At 51.4% G+C, this 19,913-nt stretch overlaps 1 protein-coding gene across 20 annotated transcripts in view; it reads left to right on the top strand.

The window, feature by feature from the left end:
- The window catches only part of CACNA1B (calcium voltage-gated channel subunit alpha1 B), a 193,118-nt gene extending 176,332 nt beyond the window's left edge, over positions 1-16,786 (top strand). For 17 of the 20 annotated variants that reach the window (XM_045470209.1, XM_045470208.1, XM_045470212.1 and 14 more), the window contains 9 exons: positions 1,954-2,062; positions 6,984-7,091; positions 7,624-7,736; positions 8,623-8,750; positions 10,800-10,935; positions 11,075-11,191; positions 12,359-12,566; positions 12,825-13,069; positions 13,489-16,786. In XM_045470209.1, the coding sequence (XP_045326165.1) occupies positions 1,954-2,062; positions 6,984-7,091; positions 7,624-7,736; positions 8,623-8,750; positions 10,800-10,935; positions 11,075-11,191; positions 12,359-12,566; positions 12,825-13,069; positions 13,489-14,019 (1,695 nt within the window). In that variant the 3' untranslated portion in view covers positions 14,020-16,786. Of the gene's footprint in view, positions 1-1,953; positions 2,063-4,309; positions 6,275-6,983; positions 7,092-7,623; positions 7,737-8,622; positions 8,751-10,799; positions 10,936-11,074; positions 11,192-12,358; positions 12,567-12,824; positions 13,070-13,488 lie in introns of those variants that run through there. The other 3 variants (XM_045470229.1, XM_045470226.1, XM_045470228.1) reach the window with 3 other exon arrangements.
- Positions 16,787-19,913: the final 3,127 nt, after the last annotated feature.

Consider the following 19,913-nt stretch of genomic DNA (forward strand, 5'->3'; position numbering starts at 1 on the left):
GCTTCCCACCAGAACTTTCATCTCTCTGGTTCTGTCCATGTTGTCTGTCTCTGTGCTCTGAATCTGGGCATGCATCTGTCACCTGGCTCAGCACAGCCTTTGGAAGCTAAGTGGCTCCTTCACGCCACAGACAGATGCCTCTGATGTCTTCCTTGCCCTCCCCTGCCTGGCATGCATGTTGTACCTGCCTGCAAGGCTCTAGCTTTGTCCCCAAGAAGGAGAGTTCTGTCCACACTGATACCTGGGGCCAGGTTGGGCATGCAGGGCCCTGATGGGCTGGCCTTTAGGGCCCTTCGCCAGCTGTGCTGGCCAGCTCTGAGGTTCTGGTCATGAATAGACCAGGGGAGTCCTGGGGTGGGTAGGAATGGATGGGCTTGGGGAGCTGGCGAGAGTCCAGGAGATGCACAGAGTGCTGTGACCACGAGGGTCTAGGCCCAGTGGCCTTGCCCTTCTAGGGCCTAGGCAGACAGAGGAGAGCCTCTGGTGAAGGTGCCCTGGACAGAGCTCTCTTCTCTTGGAAATCACCTACTTGCTTCTCCTTCATGCTGGAACCTGACTCCTTGACTCCCCTGGAGAGGAGTCCCTCTGCCTCTTCTAATGCCATCAGTGCTGGTCTGCAGGGACACTGTGCTCTGGAAAGTCGATTTTCCTGGTGTGCATCACACGGGTGATGTGTGAGGTCCTGGGACCACGATTGGATGTGCCAGGTGGGGCTTTGCCAGCATTCGGGGTGTGTGTGTTGGCCGGGGGGTGGGGGGGGGGGGAAGAGTCTGGGCTATTGTCTCTAGCCACCCACTCTCTCTGTTAGACTGAAGATTGGATTTGGGGCCAAGACACTGGGGGCAGGGCGGGGGGCCCAACCCAGAGGGAAAGAGAGGCCGTGTGTCACAGGATACAGGCTTGGCAGAGGGCAGGCAGACCCCAGAGAGGGGCCCTGTGCCTCTGTCTCTAGTTCTGTCATGTGGTAGAGGACAAGAGGCTGCTGGGAGAAGACAGGAGGGTCACAGTGTCCCTAGGGCTCCGCCTGGCCAACTAGGTGACCTCCCATGCTGAGGACATTCCAGACACACGAGGGATACTTTTGCTCCTGGAGATCACATAAGTTCTCAGAGCCTCAGGTTCTGGGCAGCTGCTGGCTATATCCAGAGGTCTGTGGTATAGACACATGTCTGTCTCCAGCTGTTCTGTCCTTGAAAAATGAGGAGAGGGAAGAGGAGACAGGTAACAAAGAAGCAGTCTGGTCCAGAGTACCAGTGTGATGGCCCTGAGCTGCTTCCTGCCAGCCTTCACACTGGCCTTGTGCAGTCCCATCTGTTCTGGGTCCTTCTGACTGCAAGGTGCTAGCTGCTTTGGGCGAGTGGCAGCAGACGTCTCTTCCAGGCCCCCTGGCTGGGTGGTGAGGGACAGAAGTCTTCCTGGGGTGGAGGGATGCCTCACTGGGAGGTGGAGCTCAGAGCCGTGCTCTTGGCCATCCCACCCCTTGCCCAGTGCTCTAGGCTGTGGGTGGAGGAGATGACATTGGGCAGAGCTGTAAGGGCAGGGATCCTCCCTCCTGTTTGTGGGCTCGCCCAGGGCCCAGCCTCAGTTCTGCAGCCCAGACTCCTCCCTCTTCATCCCAGGCCATATGCCTTGGGCAGGGGTCCTTCTGGCTAAGCATGTACCTGTTCTTTCAGAGGGATCCAGGCTTCTGGCTTGGCCCCATGCTACAATCCTTACCCGTACTTCTACTTTTCTGCAGCTAGGAGAATCTTCAGCTCAGATGAGGGTGGGGATCCAAGGGTGAATGTGAATGCTGGCAAAACTCCCAGCCACCCAACCTTGCTTGGCCCTAGGCACCTGCAGAAACTACTTCCAGGAGGCCAAGCCCAGCCTCTAGGGGCTTTGAGCACCTTGCAGTTCTGTGGCGGAGGGACCCCCGTAGGCCTGGCCCTGACCTGCTCCCCTTGTCCCTAGCGCCTGGTTCGCATGAACATGCCCATCTCCAATGAGGACATGACTGTCCACTTCACGTCCACGCTGATGGCCCTCATTCGGACCGCACTGGAGATCAAGCTGGCTCCAGGTGAGCAAGGCAGCATCTGGGGAGGGCACCAAGCCAGGGCTGGGCAATGCACTTCAGAGCCACCCGCAGGTGGGCATGCAGGGAGGGGGGTGAGGGGGCTTGTCTGGAGGGGACTGAAGACAGCTGCCCATGGCACCTCGGTCGGACACTGACTTTATCCCCTGATAACCATTCTGCATGTGAGCATTTTAATGATCCCATTTTCCTTTGAGGGATCTGAGGTGCCGTGAGATTAAATGACTTGTCCGGGTTACCCAGAGCTAGAGTGTGTTAGAACCAGAACATAACCTGGCCCAGGTTTACATGAGCCAGTACCTTTCCAGGGTGAAGAGTCTGTGTGCCTTCTGCCCACTCACCGTAGTGAGCCCAGTCCCTGTCAGGTCCTCTCCTGAGCTAACCGACAGGACCACGTAGTCTGTGCCAAATCTAGGGGAGAACAAACTCTAGTGTGTCCTCTCCACCTTCACCTTCGTATGATGACTGCTTTATCTTCACAGAGAAAATTAGAGCCACCAGAGGGGATCTGCACCATCCCTACCCCACACTGCCCTCCTGGCTGCACCTGTGCCCTTGAGCTCAGCCTCTTTGTTTGTAATGGATGAGTCAGGGCCTGTCCCTACCTTCTCATCATCTCCCCAAAGATGTCAAGCCAGAAATTCTGTACCCTGCTTCTTGTCTCGTCCATTTTTTTCTCTATACTAGATTATTTGTATCGACATCTCTCCCATCTTTAAAAGGTTTTCTTCCCCCTCCATTAGCTTCCCTATTTGTATTTTTTCCTTTATCACAACCAGCTCCTTGAGAGACTGGTCTGTATTGCCTCTCTGATGTCTCTTTTTCAGGCTGCAGTCGGGCTTTCACTGCAATAGTGAACTGCTCATTTTAAGCTCTCCAGTGACTTCCGTGTGCTCAGCCCTTATCTTACTTACTTATCAGCAGCCTTTCCTCTGCTGTCACTTACTTCTTTTTGAACCCCTTTGATGTTTCTTGTTCTGTTTTCTCTTGTCTCCCACTGTCTGAATGTCACTGTGCACATCAGACTGTTCTCTTTGCCACCGTTGTCATTCTGTCTACTCTCATGGCTCTAAATATTGTGAATTCCAACATTTGGGTTTTTAGTCCCAACTCCAGACATGTGTTGTCATGCGAGGAGTTACGTGAGGGAAGTTATTTACTGTCTCCACTTGGAGGCCCAGTAAACACTACAAAGTCCCTGTGGCCAATCTTGAGTTCCACATATTCCCCCTGGTCTTTCCCACCTCTGTCGGTGGCAACTCTGTTCTTCCTGTTAGTCACTCAAGCCAAAACCTTTATAGTGATTCTTACCTCCTCTTCCCCGCCACCCCCCCCCCTTACTCCAGTTCTGATCCATATCTGATCTCTTGTCATATCTTCTGACTCTACCTTCAAAATACACCAGAACATGATCACTTTTTTGCCCTCTCCCACTGCCAGCTCCTGGTCCAAGCCATGTTCTCTTGGGTCTTGACTAGATTGTGGCAGTAGCTGCCCACTGGTCTGCTTCTGCCCTTGTCTGCCTTCAACATAACACTCGATAACTTCACCAACTTAAATGAAATGGAAAAATTTGTTGACACAAACTATCAAGCTCATTCAAGAATAGATAACCTGAGTGGGTTAAAAAAAGGAAGAGAGAATCTGAGTAGCACTATATTTGTTAAAGAAATTAAATTCTAGTTAAAAGCCTTCCAACCAAAAAAATCCCAGGCCCAGTTAGGTCCATAGGTGAAGCTTACCAAACACTTAAGGAAGAAATAATACCAATTCTCTATAAACTCTTCCAGAAAATAGAAAAAGAGAAGATATTTCTCAACTTACTGTATGCTGCTGACATGATTCTGATACCAAGACTAGACAAAGATATTATAAGAAAAGAAAATTTCAGATCAACATCCCTCATGACTATAGGCACAAAAATATTCAACACGATTTTAGCAAATTGAATGTAGCTATGTTTGTGTGTGTGTGTGTGTGTGTGTGTGTGTGTGTATTTGTGTGATGACAAAGTAGAGTTTATCCCAGGGATGCAAGTTGAGTTCAAGTTTAAAAATTAATCCATGTAATTTAACATGTCAAAGAAGTAAAACTATATAACCATCTCAATAGATACAGAAAAAGCATTTCATAAAATTAAATATCTATTCATGATTGTGAAAATTCTGCATAGACTAGAAATGAAGGGAAACACCCTCAATCTGATCAAGGATATTTATGAAAAACTTTCAGTGATTGACACACTTAATAAAGACTGACTCTGTTCCCTCTAAGATCAAGAACAAAGGAAGGATGTCTACTGTTACCATTCTTGTTCAACATCATACTTTAGGTTCTTGCCATTGTAATTAGTTAAGAAAAAGAAATAGGAGGCATACCAATTGGAAGGGAAGAAATAAAACTGCCTCTATTCACAATTGATGGATCATCAATGGAGAAAATGTGAAAGACTCTAATAAAAAGTTAATAAAACAGAAGCATCTGCAAGCCAAGGAATGTCAAGGATGGCTGGGAACCACCAACATCTAGAAACAGGCAAGGAAGGATTCTTCATCAGAACCTTTGGGGGGGGTGGGCACAGTGATGTGGATACCTTGCTTTTGAGCTTCTGGCCTCCAGAACTGAAATAATAAATCCCTATTGTTTCAAGCCAGTAAACAAAAGTTTCTAAAACTAATAACACAAGTATAGCAAAGTCACAGGATACAAGATCAATACATAAAAAGTAATTGTGTTTCTATATATTAGCAATTAGGAATTGAAATGGAAAAAAATTTCCATTAAATTTGCACCAAAAACATGAAATACTTCTGTGTTGCTGTATAACTCTAAAAAGTATATATGTGAGATTTTTATGTGGCAGATTTCAGAACATTGACTGAAAGAATCAAAGAAGACCTAAATAAATCAAGCACTGCCTCATCTTCATGCATTGGAAGACTCCATATTTTCATGATGTCAGTTCTTCCCATATTGAACAATAGAATAAATGTTAACCCAGTCAAAATCCTTGCAGCCTGTTTAGGTAGAAATGGACAAATTGACTCTGAAATGTGTGTAGAAAAGAAAAAGACCTTGAGTAGCAAACAATTTTGAAAGAAGAACAAAGTTGGAAAATTCACTGTACCTGAATCAAATACTTTGTATGAAGCATGTTAATCAAAGTGTGTAGTGTTAGTGACAGGACAGAGACATAAGTCATTGCAACACATAGAGACTCACCCTCACATTTCAATGGGTTTTTGGTAAGTTGTAGAGGCGATTAATGGAGAAAAGATAATTATTTCAACAAATGGTACTGGAAAAATATAGACAACTATATGCTAAAAAAGGAGAGACATCTTGACACTTAGTATCTTAGTCTGCTTGCGTTGCCCTAACAAAATACTATAACTCAGTGGCTTAAACACAGAAATTTATGTCTCACCGTCTGGAGGCTGAACGTCCAAATCAAGGTGCTGGAAGATAGGTTTCATTGTGGGGCCTGGTCACCGTCTCACCGTGTGCTCATGTGGTCTTTCCTTGAGTGCGTGCAGAGAGTGAGCGAATTTTCTGGTGTCTCTTCTTATAAGGACACTAAATATGGGTCAGGGCCCCACCCTTTTGACTTCATTTCACCTTAATTATCTCTTCTAGGCCTTATCTCCAAATACAGTCACAATGAGGGCATACATACAAAAAAACCCTACACCTACATAAAAACATATAAGCAAATATTTACAGCTTTATTTCATAATCACCTCAAAATGTAAGCAACTCAAATGCCCACAATTGGTGAATGGATAAACAAACTGTGGACTATCTGTACAATGAGGTAGTACTCAGCATTAAAAAGAAACAGACTTCTGATACATTCAGCAACATGGATGGATCTATATGCATCATGCTGAGTAGAAAAAGTCCTACTCAAAAGCCAATACACCACCGATGATGTCGTTTGTGTGACATTCTGGAGAAGGCAAAACAACCAAGACCGAAAACACATCAGTGATGGGATGGATGGGAAGAGGATAAGGGGTCAGCTACAAAGGGATCAAACAGAGGAACTTTGGCAGTGGTGCGTGTACCATGTCTCTATTGTGGATACATGGTTTTAGGCATCTACCAAAATTCACAGAATGGGATGACTAAAAAGGGTGAATTTCATTGTATGTATGTTATACCATAATAAACCTGATTGTTTAAAAAAAAAAAAAAAAAAAAAGATAAACCCGAGTATTCTATCCCTCTGTTCAGCCCCCTCTGCTGCATCCCATCTCAACATCCGCTCCCTTGCATTCCCTGCCCCCCCACCCCCACCCCACCATGAGCCTTGCTGTTCTGGCTCATTGTGTAACACACTAAGGCCTTTGCACTGCCTCATGCCTTCCTGCCTACAGGGTCTTACATACATGCTACCTTCTCATGAGACCTTTCCTGACTACCATGTCCAAAATCCCTCCCTCCTTGGCTTTTTCTGCACCCAACATAACTGGATCTTAACTTACTGCCACTTTATTGTTAATAAAAGCCACATCACGCCACAAGGGAAGCTCCTTTGTTTTTGTTCCATCACCTAGAACAGTACCTGGCATGTGGTGGGTGTTCCCTCAGTAGTTCTGAATGGGTGGACGCATGGGTGGATGAATGGCTGGACTGCCACCGAATTCCGAATTCTGTCTCGGCTCCCAGGGCCTACACACACACGTGCCTCTGTCTGTAGGCAGGTTTCCGGCAGGAGGAGCTCTGACAGCCGCCATGATGGTGTTTCTTCCTGCTTGGCCTTTCTCCTAGCATTGTGTTTGCCCCACATCCCTCCCCACACCACACCTCTCCCCGCCTGCCCCAGCTTGGCCTGCTTCCCCAAGGGGGCTATGGGATAGCTCCTTATATATTTCTTTTCCTCCACACCCTTGTCCCATCCTAGCTGGCACAAAGCAGCATCAGTGTGATGCAGAGTTGAGGAAGGAGATTTCCTCCGTGTGGGCCAATCTGCCCCAGAAGACCCTGGATTTACTGGTGCCACCTCATAAACGTAAGTGAAGGCAGGAAATTCCCCATCCTCATGCCCCTTTCGTGTCCCACCCAGGGGCAGAGCTGGGAGGCCTGGGCCAGGGCAACCTTGTAGATAGTCTAGACTTTGTTTCCACCTGCAGGGAAAACAGTCTTACAAGTGAGTGCACAGGGGCTGTGGGAGGGGGTGACCTGGGATTTATTCTGTGGCCACAGCCACCCACACTCCTGGTGGGGTGTATATGTCAAAAAGCCCAGGGAAAAGCAGGGAGACTCCTACAGTCAGAGATGTCAAAAAGGACGATGTGCTTAAAGATTAAACTCCACATCCACTCTTTTGGGAGGAGATTGAGGGCCCTGTGGAGATAGTCAGTGCAGCTCCAGGGGTTATGTGCTGTGTCAGGAAGCTCCATGTGGGGACTGTGCAGCTTTGGCCAAGCCCTGTGCTTCTGTCTGAGTGTGTCCAGGAGTCCTCGTGGCAGGAGCTGTTTCCTCAGCGCATTCCACCCTGCCTTCCTCCTTTAGATTCCATCCTCTATTTTCTCTCCTTCCAGCTGACGAGATGACAGTGGGGAAAGTCTATGCAGCTCTGATGATATTTGACTTCTACAAACAGAACAAGACCACCAGAGACCAGATTCACCAGGCCACTGGAGGCCTATCCCAGGTATCAGGTTCCAAGGTTTCCAAGAAGTAAATCTGAGGCTCTGGCACCCTTCAGTTGTTTGACAGTGAGGGAACACACACCCTTCTTGGAGATTGCACAGCGGGAAAAGGAAGATGAGAGGTTTCTGCAGCCACCTCCGCTCTCTGGCCCCAAAGTCAGAAACTCCAGACAGCCTGTATTCTTCCCAATGGCTGGTCTCTTGCTGGTACTGGGGATCCCCTGACTTGAGAGCTAGTGTTCAGGAACAGAAAAGGGGCTGAGAACAGAATCCCCTGGAGATACCACTTTTTTAAGTGGTAGAGGAAAGAAGTTTGAAGAATGCTTGAGGAGGAGGTTTGAGGAAGTCCCTACACACAGGCAGGGACCAGAGAGATTTAAACTGATGGGTCCTGGGTCGTGATTTCTTCCACTCATGACTCTGACTGAGCTGGTTTGGGGGCCCATCTTCCCAATGTCATCCATCAAAGGTAACAACTTTCCCACACAGCCAAAATATCAGTGACCACATGCAGACTCTCTGTCTAGAAAGTGTCCATCTGGTGTCCAGAGCTTATAGGGACATTCACCCACCTTGGGAATGGGAATCTGGGGCTCATGCAGCCTCTGTCAATCCACTTTGATGATGAGATGAGGTCTTTTTACCATTTGTAATTGGATGTAGTCTCCAGATTTTGTAGGTAGGGAAGCAGAGGCTCCAAGAAGTGAAATTACTGTTCTGAAGTCACTCACAGTCCGGGTTTGGAGTAAGCCTGCCTCATATGGCAGCCCTCATAGGGCTGGGGGTAGGGCAGAAGGAGCCACAACCCATGTTGTGGGCTCAGGGCAGCTTTCTGAGGCACCTGCCTCTGCCCTAGAGCTCTTCCTCTTCTTTGTGTCTCTTGTGCAGATGGGCCCTGTGTCCCTCTTCCACCCTCTGAAGGCCACCCTGGAGCAGACACAGCCGGCCGTGCTCCGAGGAGCCCGGGTGTTCCTTCGGCAGAAGAGCTCTGCGTCCCTCAGCAACGGTGGGGCAGTGTGAGTACCAGGCCCCAGGGTGTGCGGTGCAGGGAGGAAGGTCCTCCACCTCTCAGAGGGGCTCCTTGTAGGCAGTGCTTCAGGACAGGGAGCCCTTGTCCCATCGCCCTTTTGGGGGGATCAGCTCTACCATCCACCCTGCACCCACCTCCCACCAGATGGTGCTGCCTGAGAGCTTGTCCTGCTCTGCTGCTGGAGCGGTCTCTGTGGTGGACTCCAAAGCTCATTCCTGAAGTGTTAAGCGGTGCCTCTGACAGCACTGAGGTCCAAGGATTTAGACAGCTGATGATTCCCAGTCACCTCCCGCTGTTCGTGCCCATTTGTCTTTCCAGTGAGGAGCCTTTGCTTCCTCCCTGGCCTTTGGTGCCTGCCGACCACTGCGAAATTTTTTGTTTCCTCCTCAGTCCTCACCCCTGTCTGTTGATGGCCTATTTGTGTTCTCAACTTCCGAACTCCTCTGAGACATTTTCCCTCTCATATCTCCATTCTGGTAGTGATTTCTGAAACAACTATATTTTGTAGGCAAATTGTTAATATCCTTTTCACCTATCCCCTAACTCTTGCTGTAGTAATTCTTGGTATTGAACCACCCAAAACCAAGTGTTACAACAGTCACCTTTCTTGCACCGTGGATCGCTGAAAGGTGGTACCTGGCAGGCAGGTTGGGCCTGGCCATCTCATTGGCCAAAGCAAATCAGTGGCCGAGCGCACAGTGGGACGTGAGCTCTGCGTCACTGAGCAAGGGCTGAGGCGCGGGGCCTATACCAGCCCGGGCACAGCATGCATGGTGAGAGCTCCCAATATCTTCCTCTCCTGGACATGTTTTGGACCTTCTTTTCTGAAGCCTGGTTGTGGGTCATGGAGTGTTAATCAGGTAGGTTTTGCTGAGGAATAAACTGCTATCACTTAGTGGTGTGTTACTTCTCACATTCAGGGGCCAGCTTGGCAGCTCTTGGGTCCTGGGCCCGGGCTAGCTCGCCTGGGCCTGGTGGACCCATGAGATGTCTTTCTGGACCGTTCTAAGCCAGATTTCAGTTCAGGAAAAATGAATGTTACTTATTTTCATGGTTCTAATTTTTATAGAATCAGCTACCACTCCCTTTTATTGCAAGTGAGCCAGTACCCAGCCAGCCTGGACCAGGCAGTTGGGGCATTTACTGTGCCGTCTGATGCTGGTACACGTGCAGCTGGCTTCCGCACGGAGTGACCTCAGGGGTCACAAGGCCTGGAGGTCCAGCTTCCATTCTCCTGACTGGGCCTCCTGACAGGGGCAGCCATCCCCAAGGCAGCAGCAGCTCCAAATAGCACACCACAGGGTAGATGCCTGTTATCAGTGTGGCCAGCTGAGGCCAGCAGACTCCATCTCAGAGCTCAGAGTGTGATTGATGCCATGCGACCTGTGTGAGTGAGAGTGTTTCCATTGCTTCACTGGACATGCGAACAAGCAGTAATCCAGGCCGGTGCTGGTCAGTTTCGATGCCACGTGGGAGATGTACACCGATAGAGTGAGGTGGAGTACATGGACTGGGGAAGGCCTCCTCCAAAATGTGACACTAGATCTGAAGGGCAGAAAGGCCTCCATGGCTGGAGGTTGGGGAAGCAGGGAGGTGGCAGTGAATTTGGAGGTGAGGAACAGGAGGAACCCTCAGGAGGGAGCCGAGGGCCAGCAGAGGCAGGATAGGATGTCCTTACTACGATACATCACATACACGTGTGGCCTTGTCCTGGCCAAATGCCATTCATGCTCCCACTACACATGTGAGGCCCCGTCTAGGGCTGAGGAACCTGCTGCTTGTCCACAGGCCAGGAAGTTGTGGGCCCAGACTTCCCTCTGTTCCTGCCTGCTCTAAGCCCTGGACCCGGGTCCACATCCCTTGTTTTGCAGCCACTGGAGAGTGCCTGCACTTGAGGGGCTTTATGGCTCTGGGATTCCTCTAGCCCAGAGCAGAAAGGGCCAGTGTAGGCTCCTGGCGGGTCAGAGCCAGGTCCTTGGTGGGCATATGGTGCCCCATAGACTTCTTAGCCAACAGGACAGTCCTCTCTTCACAGACAAACCCAAGAGAGTGGCATCAAGGAGTCTGTCTCCTGGGGCACTCAGAGGACCCAGGAGGTACCCTGTGAGGCAAGGACACCCCTGGAGCGTGGCCACTCTACAGAGATCCCGGCGATGCATCCAGGAAAACCGGTGAGGGCTCTCAGGGCTAGGTATTGAGGCTGGGGATGGGGGGTGAGACAGGGATGGTGGTAGATGGCAGGAATGGTGTGGGGGGAGAAGGTGAGAGTGGAGGGGAGGTGGGTGTGACTGTGGGCTGCTGTATGCCCAGGCTGTTGATGTCCAGATGCAGAGCGTGGCCCTGAGAGGTCCTGACGGGGAGCCCCAACCTGGGCTGGAGAGTCAGGGACGAGCGGCCTCCATGCCCCGCCTGGCTGCAGAGACCCAGGTGGGTAGTCTTGGAGGGTCAGGGTCGTGGGAGGGTTGGGGACTGGGGCATGAGGAGACCTGGCATAGGGAGGGCTTGTGTCCCATGCGAAGCCTCCCCACCTGTGCTACAGCGTGGGCACTGTCAGCCCTGTTGGGTCCTCCCAGAACGCCGTGATGGTCTCAAGACGTTCAGCCAGATTCCATTGAGGCCAAGAGTCCCCACCGCTCACTTGTGTTCAGCCTCCCGTCAGGGCACTGGGGCCTCCACCCTCCAGCCTTGTGTCCCTGACCCAGCCTTTACCTCTCTCTAGGACATACTTCTCCCACCCCAGCCCGCACCTTCCCCCCAAAATGCACACAGTACCTCACACCTTGGTCCTCCCTATTTCCCCTTGAGGCTCCAAGGGTGACCTTCCCTGCTTTTTCTCTAGACACTGGAGGTGGCACCGCCTCCCTCCCCTGCTCCTTCTGGGATGCTTTGACTATGGAGCAGGAAGCTCCAGGGCAGGGAGGCTGTGGGCCCTTTCACAAGGTCTCAGAGAGGGTCTGCAGACCTGAGGCTGTGTCAAGGGGCTCTTTCACTTGCTGGGAGGGTGAGGGCCTCTGAAGGGACATGACCTTTGGTGTTTCCCTGGGGCTGGCTCTATTCCTGCCTCCTTTTGTGGTTCCTGATTCTACACATCTTAATTGACTTTCGTTCTCGAAACTTGTCTTTGCCTCCCACTGGTGGTGGCTCCTGTCCTTTTCCCCTTCCTGATCCTGGCCAGCTGGGCGTCCATCCAACTTGAGGACACCCAGCAGGGGCTGTGGATCAGCTCTACTTGGAGGGCGCATTTCCGCAGGTCCTGATTTCAGCCCCGGGGCAAGCAGCCTCATGGCCCTGGGCCAGCTGAGCCCTCACACTCAGCCGGTCCTCAGGGTTCTTCCAGCCAGGCCCACAGCCTCCCTCTTCCTGGCATCCTCCCTGTCCGCCAGGGATGCTGAGGCCAACAGGCTGCCTGGGCCCTGCCCGGCCTGGCAGACACAGAGAGCACCTTGTGCAGTGTGCTCCGAGAGAAAGGGTGGGATTCGGTGGGGAAGAACTTTCCCGAGAGAGGGAGTGCCATGGCTGCTGCCAGCCACCCTGGAGCCTGCCCCAGGTCCCCCTTACAGGCTGTGTGCCAACCCATGTCCTGCCCGCCCGCAGCCGGCCCCTGACGCCAGCCCCATGAAGCGCTCCATCTCCACGCTGGCGCCCCAGCGCCCCCATGTGGCTCATCTCTGCAACGCTGCCCTGGACCGCGCCCCAGCCAGCCAGGCTGTGCCCCACCACCACCACCGCTGCCACCGCCGCAGGGACAGGAAGCAGAAGTCCCTGGAGAAGGGGCCCAGCCTGTCCGCAGACGCAGATGGCGGTGCGTGAGAGGGGTCCCCTGAGTGGCCATGGCCTGAGGCAGGGGTCTGAGACCGCGTTCCTTTTTTTGCCTCACGTACAAGCAACCCGGAGTAGGGGGTGGCGAGTCCTAGGTCTGGGGACCAGGCAGGACCACCCACCCACCTCAGCTCTTCCCTGGGTCCCTCTGCTGGCCCTGGGGACCAGGTCTGGGGTGGTGGGGGGGGGAGTCTGTCTCCCAACCTGGCTCTCTGTGCTGATTTCTCCTCTTCCTGGCCAGCACCCAGCAGTGCTGCAGGGCCGGGGCCACCCCCGGGAGAGGGGCCCACAGGCTGCCGGCGGGAGCGTAGGCAGGAGCGTGGCCGGTCCCAAGAGCGGAGGCAGCCCTCTTCCTCCTCCTCGGAGAAGCAGCGCTTCTACTCCTGTGACCGCTTTGGGGGCCGTGAGCCCCTGCAGCCCAAGCCCTCCCTCAGCAGCCACCCCACATCACCGACAGCCGGGCAGGAGCCAGGACCCCCGAGACAGGTAAGACATGACCCCCCCCTCCCCCCTCCACTCACTGCCCCTCCTGGGCCTATGCTCTGAATCCCCCTTCATGTCCTGGTGCCCAGGCCCAAGTCTGCACCCCCCCCTTTCTCACCCCATTCCTCTCCCACCAGCCCAATCCTCCCCTCCCAACTGCCTTGGACTGGCCTCTGGTCTCTCTCTCCTCTCCCTGGACTTGCCTGTCCCCCTTTGTCACCTACCATTCCCTGACTGCCACCCCAGGCCTAGCCAGCACTATGTGTCTCCCCCCCCACCGCATGCCCTACCCGTCCCCCTCCCAGGGCGCCTGCCCCTCTCCAGGCCTCTCACCACCACCTTCGTGGTTCCTACTTGCACTGGCCTCTGTCCATTTGGTCTGGTCCTTTGATTTTTATTTGCTCTATTCTGTTTTCTTGTAGGGTGGTGGTTCAGTGAATGGGAGTCCCTTGTTGTCAACATCAGGTGCTAGCACCCCTGGCCGCGGTGGGCGGAGGCAGCTCCCCCAGACTCCGCTGACCCCCCGTCCCAGTGTCACCTACAAGACGGCCAACTCTTCCCCTGTCCACTTCGCTGGGGCGCAGACCAGCCTCCCCACCTTCTCCCCTGGCCGGCTTAGCCGTGGCCTTTCTGAACACAACGCCCTGCTCCAGAGAGACCCCCTCAGCCAGCCTCTGGCTGCTGGCTCTCGGATCGGCTCCGACCCTTACCTGGGGCAGCGTCTGGACAGTGAGGACACTGTCCGCGCCCAGCCTGAGGACACGCTCACCTTCGAGGAGGCTGTGGCCACCAACTCGGGGCGCTCCTCCCGGACTTCCTATGTGTCCTCTCTGACCTCCCAGTCCCACCCCCTCCGTCGCGTGCCCAATGGCTACCACTGCACTCTGGGACTCAGCTCGGGCGGCCGGGTTCGGCACAGCTACCACCACCCCGACCAAGACCACTGGTGCTAGCTCGCTGCACCGCCTCCACCACACACCTGCTCAGCGGGCGCGTTCCAGTCGATGAGTTTTATCATCCACGCTGGGCTCCCAGGGACGCTCAGGGGCACCAATGCGGGGGCAGCAGCCCCTGGGAGGAGGGGCCTCGCCTTTGGGGCCAGCTGGGGGGAGGCCCCGCTTCTCCCCCCCCTCCTCTGTGACGCTGGACCAATTCCTAAAGCCCTTTCGGAGAGGGACGTGGCTCTCTCTATCCCCTTGTATGCTGCCTGCCTGGGTCTCATACCACAGACCCTACACGGGAAGTGGCTGCATGTGCTGAGTAGGACCCTGCCAGTCTGAATCCTGTGTGATGGATCCCAGCATCTGGGGTGTGTGCCTAGAGCCATTTTTAGGAGGTCTGAATCTTGTGGAGACCATCCTTTATTCAAGTGTGTGGTACAGAGGAGCCCAGCATGTTTAAGAGCCTGGCAAGACAACAGTTGACAGTCAACAGCAGCAGTCTTGGGAGCCTGCTTTTGGCTCCATGCAAGTCTTGTCCGCGCCCACAAACACACACATGTGTGGCATTGCCCTTTGTACCTGGGACAGCAAATGGACACTAGAAGTACACTCACACACTCTCTGTCCTCTCCCAGATGCTGTCATCCCTGACAGGGACCAAATCTGGAAACCATTCTTGCTGTTGGTTTTGGTTTTTAATCACGACACCCTTCCCTCTTTTGTCAGTTCCATATACTTGACCTAGAAAAAAAAAGAAAACCAGAAAAATGGGGAAGGAAATAGTAATATAACTTAAAGAAAAAAATCCAACCTGTAGGAAGCTCTCAGCTCTTCAGTGTGTGTGTGTGTGTGTGTGTGTGTGTGTGTGTCTTGTGCGAGGCAATGCTCTTGTGTCCAGCCCGGGTGGTCCCCCAGTGACCCCTGGCTCCTGCTGCTCTTGACCAAGTGCCTGACTTCCGAGCCCTCTCGTGCCAGGCTCCTGGGGGCGGTGACGTGAGGCCTGTGTGGTGGGTTTTGTGGAAACAGTTCCAAATATCAACCAAGTAGAAAGCTGCTGTCAATGGAGAACACTCATATAACATCCAGGAGGAGGTTATAGGTGGAAATGAAGTGACCATTTCCCCGTTTTCCTCCCACCAGCATGAGAGTTTCCTGGGAAGCCACAGAGCAGGGTAGAGCGTGTCCTTGTATGGGGGGTTTTCAGTCTGTTCTACATCTGAATCTCAGGGATGGGATGCCTGCCAAAGGGGGCATGATGTCTGTTGTCGTGAAAGTTTCTTTTCAGATAAGGCCAGAGGGAGGGAGAGGTGGTGGGAAGAGGGAGAGGTGGGAGCCGTGGAGTTGGAGCTGTCGGGGCAGGAGTGAGGGCCTGTGTTTGAGCAGATGTGGGCACTTGGGATGTCCTGACTGAAATGAGGCCCAAACTCGGAGGAAGCGGTTGGTGAAGGAGAACCTTGGCTACTGCGGCTCAGATGGGAGTTTCTGAAGCCCAGCACTGTGTGTGGCACGAGACATGGGAAAGCGGGAAACAAAAGAGAGATCCAACCTCATGGCCATTCTCAAAAGGGAAAGACCATAGTTAGGAGGCTGTGCATAAAACACTGGGACACCTTTTGTTTTGTGAACAAAGGGAACGTTTAGATGATGTGATTCTGGTGCATCCTCCCTGTTTGGAAATGTCAGATGATCTCTTTGCTGGATCATTTGAGTGTTCCCATTGGCTTTTACCCCATGACTCACCTTGAAGAAACTTGGCCTGTGATGTGTGTGTGCGTGTCTGTGTGTGGAGGTGTGTCCTAGTGAGTGGATGTCGTTAACCCATAGGGCTATGCAACAAAAGACACACATTTAATAGAAATAAATCATGTAAGACCGCCACCTGTTCTAGGGTTTCAGCATGATTGTGACCAAACCATTTTATAGAATTTCCTTACTGGAAGGCACAACACTCTGAAACTTTAAGATTACAGAGTATTTTACTGCAATAGGAAATAATAAACTGGAATGGAATCTCAGACTGTGCATGAGATCGCTGTGCTCCTGTTGCAAAGCAGAAGGACCTGTATTTTGATACTGATGTTTCATCTCTGGCCCATGTTATTTTGAATGTATCCATTCTGTGCAGAACCACAGCTACTTTCCTGGCCATGTTGGGTGGAGAATCACTGTTCTAGCCCCACACAGCCTCACCACTTTGTCTGGATTCTTCTAGACACTGGAATTGGTGAAAACTACAGGGAGTGGGGGAGGAGATACTGTGTCCTGTTTTCCTGAATTTGGGTTTTGTTTCTGTATCGTCTCTTTTCAGCTATCCTATGTTTCCACTGAGATCTCATAGTGAGTTGCCAAATTTGAAATGCATTAACCAGTTGTCTGCATCTGGACCAGTCAAGCAGTGGCTGTAGTTTGAATAAGTTATGTGTGCATGTAAAATATATACATATATACATATATACAAGTATGTGCATGAAAATGTATATCTTCGTACTTTTTGATACAATGTATTCATTTGTTAATTTTTAATTATATTTGATATAAATCAAAGGTTTGTTGCAAAACTTTATATTTAAGAACAGTGTTAAAAAAATACCCAAAAAGAAGTCCCAACCATGCAACACAACTGGGGCCTGCTTTAAAACAATCCTGTGATTGATGAGTTTGCTGCCTGAGTAATATTGATCACCCAGACTTTGGATTCTGCTATTGTTTCTACAATGACATTTTGTATGAATCAAAGTCCTTGGATTAAAATAAAACTTAGCAAAAAATCAAAAATAAACCCCATTCTGCTGGGTGATGTATGTGAGGGCTGTGGGAATCAACAATCAGTGAGTCCACGAGAGGCAAGGCCACCTCCATGGGCATGCGGGCAGGATTCCACAGTTGAGGAGGTCTCAGGAGAAGATGAGAATCCCCTAAAACTTGTTTGGTTCCGTTCACAATGCAAGTGTGGATCAGCCTGAGAATCTGGGTGGGGTTAGGGTTAGGGTCATGGGTTGGGGTCAAGGCCAGGCTTGAGATGGGGGTCAGGGTCTGGATCAGGGCCAGGGTTTAGGTTAGGGTTAAGCATAACTGGCTTTCTTTCCCCTCCTCCATCTCTGTGGGCCTCTGCAGGATAGACAGGCTTCATCCAGGGTCACACATGCATCAGAGGTTGAGCTGGAGCATTGGTTTTCTGCCCCTCAGTCCTAGGCTCTAACAGAAGAAAAGCAAAATGTCCACCTGGTTGCTGACTGTTTCAGATCCAACTCCACCCCAGCCAAGGGTTATGGAGGGCCTCAGAGGTCATACAGGGTTCTTCCACCCTTCCACCTGGGAAGGGTGCTGCTGGCCCCACTCTGCCTGGGGTGCCCCAGGTTCTAGCACAGCTGCGGCCCACAGGGCACTCAGTAGACATGTGTGGCTTGATACAGAACTGGCTGCAGTGGCCTACCACCCGCCACGTGCGCCTTCTTGAAGGCCTGTGAGGCCCTACCCACGCCCGCTGGACCCTTCATCCTATCTGAGTGATCAGCAGTGAATAGCAGGCAGGACAAACCTTGGCCTCTGACCATCCAGGCAGGCATCTGTGGTCCTCCAGCTCAGGCCAGGCAGGGTCTTGACACCCCCCCCATGGCCAATTACTTAGCTGTGCTGCTATGCAGTATAATAGGTCCGTGGGCAGTATAGGCAGCCCTGAGGGATGTTTCTGTTCCCAATGTCTGTGTGGTTGAGACAAGTGCCTCCTCTCTCTCAGTCTCTTAGCTTGTCAAGGGAAGCAATGACCCTCCAAATGTGAATGTGGCCCTGGCCACAGCAGGCATACAGCAGACTGGCCCTGCAGTCCTTTGGCCTCCTGATTTGACATGCGTACTTGTTAAGAATCAAGGGCATGGGAGCAACTGTGTCTCCAGTGGGCAGTTTCTCACTGAGGCTGTGTGGTCTCAGAGAACCATGTGCATGACCCACGGACCGTAGCCTCCAGAAAGCCTGCCAAGTGTGGATTTATGGTGTAGAATAATCCTTGAACCTCCCACTGCTTCACTGAGAAATAATTTCCTTACCATCCTCACATTTGATCCCTGCTCTTTGTTTTCTTTTGCTTTTATTATTAAAATTAAAAAAATTTTTTTGGAGAGTGAGAGAACACGTATGACAGGGGGCAGAGGGAGAGAGAGAGATAAAGAGAGAGAATCTTAAGCAGGCTCCACGCTCAGCACAGAGCCCAACGTGGGGCTTGATCCCATGGCCCTGGGATCATGATCTGAGCCAAAATCAAGAGTTGGACGCTTAACCACCTGAGCCACCCAGGCGCTCCTGATCTCTGCTCTTTATAAAGGAAGGAGATAAGACTGGAAAACAGGCCAGTTTGTTCTTTGGGAGTGGGTGATTAATGTGGTTGGGGGGGGGCAGGTTTGAATCCTGGGCTTCCTCCTCCCAGGGACATGAGTGAAGTCTGTGTGCCTTCCAGTTTCTGAGATTTGAGCACCTGATGCCCAAGGCAGGAACCTAGAGTTTAGTACCAACAGTGCTAAACACTTTTGCAGAAAGTGGAAGAGTGTTTTGCCTTCGTGGGAGTCCAACAAGAGCACTAGATGGGCGACTGCAGTCCCTGACCCCAAGAGAACCCCTTCCTTCCCTGGACTTCGGATTCCACAGCTGCGTTGTCAGCCATTGGTGATGCGGAATCTGGTACCTTCCCAACCCGGCATCTGTTGTCATGCCCAAGTCCAGCACTTATCTTTCCTTTCGGAACTATGTCTCACCTGCCTCCCATCCAAACAGTTCCAGAGGGCAGCCCCCACATTCCACCCACCTTGAAGATGGGCATATGGTCCAAACTAGCCAACCCCATGCTCCATCCTCTGGGTGCTCTGATGGATTCAAGGATGAGAATGTGACCCAAGACAGGCCAAAGACACTTAAAGCCATGACTTTTTGTGGAACCCAAGAGAAAGAGAAACCCTTCCTAAGAGAATGGACAGTGAGTGGGTGTCAGCTTGGAGTTGCTGGAGGCCCCAGATGCAGTGAGGCAGACCATGCATAAGGCACGTAGCAGGATGGAGGGTTGGAGAGGGTCCAGGTAACATTGTGAGAGTGTGAGCCCCTGGGCCTGCCAGATTCAAACACTCTTAATTTGCCACTTGCAAGTATTGATTTATTTCTATGATTAAAAAATATTAATTCATTTTACTTCAGTAAGTGTGTCCAGTTCCTTGCCATCCAAAAATGTGCTAGCTGACACATCACAACCAACGATCCCTGAGATTCCCTGTGCACACTTCTTCACTGGGTGGGCCATGGCTGGGGGAGATGAAGAGAGTGGGCGGAGTCAGGTCTCAGGAGAGCTCCAGAACAGCTCTGTCCCTGTTCCTTCTCCGTCCTGGGAGAGGAAAACCCCAGAACAGTGAGAGGAGAACTAACAGGAGAAAAAGGCCCTGGATGACTAATTGCTCTGTTTGTATTTTCCACATTTTAGGGTCCGTCTTGTTAATGTGTATTTTTAGCAGGAAACCACTCATCTCCTCTAGGTTTCTGCTCTGATGCAATAGGTTTCTCTTATTTGACCTTTAATTTCTACTCTTCTATTTTTCTACAGAATGGCAGGAATATACTATGCAGAGCCCATACTGTAGGAGAAGGGAGTTAGCTCCACCTCCTTGATGGATGGCTGTCTAAATCTATTATGTGGAATTTGCTAGGAAAGGTCTATTCAACACATTTGTAAAAAAAAAAAAAAAAAACAAAAAACAAAAAACAAAAAACAAAAAACAAAACCTATGCAATCTGTTAATAAAAATGCAGCCAAGTAATTTAAAGGATTCCATTGGCTTCACTGAACAATTAATGAAGCAGGCAGCATCCCATCTAGCAAATAGAAAGGAGCTCCTTTGAGTTACAGGGAAGGAAATGTTTTCAAAGGCAGA

The sequence above is a fragment of the Leopardus geoffroyi genome, chromosome D4 (assembly GCF_018350155.1).
Source record: "Leopardus geoffroyi isolate Oge1 chromosome D4, O.geoffroyi_Oge1_pat1.0, whole genome shotgun sequence".
Lineage (NCBI taxonomy): Eukaryota > Metazoa > Chordata > Mammalia > Carnivora > Felidae > Leopardus > Leopardus geoffroyi.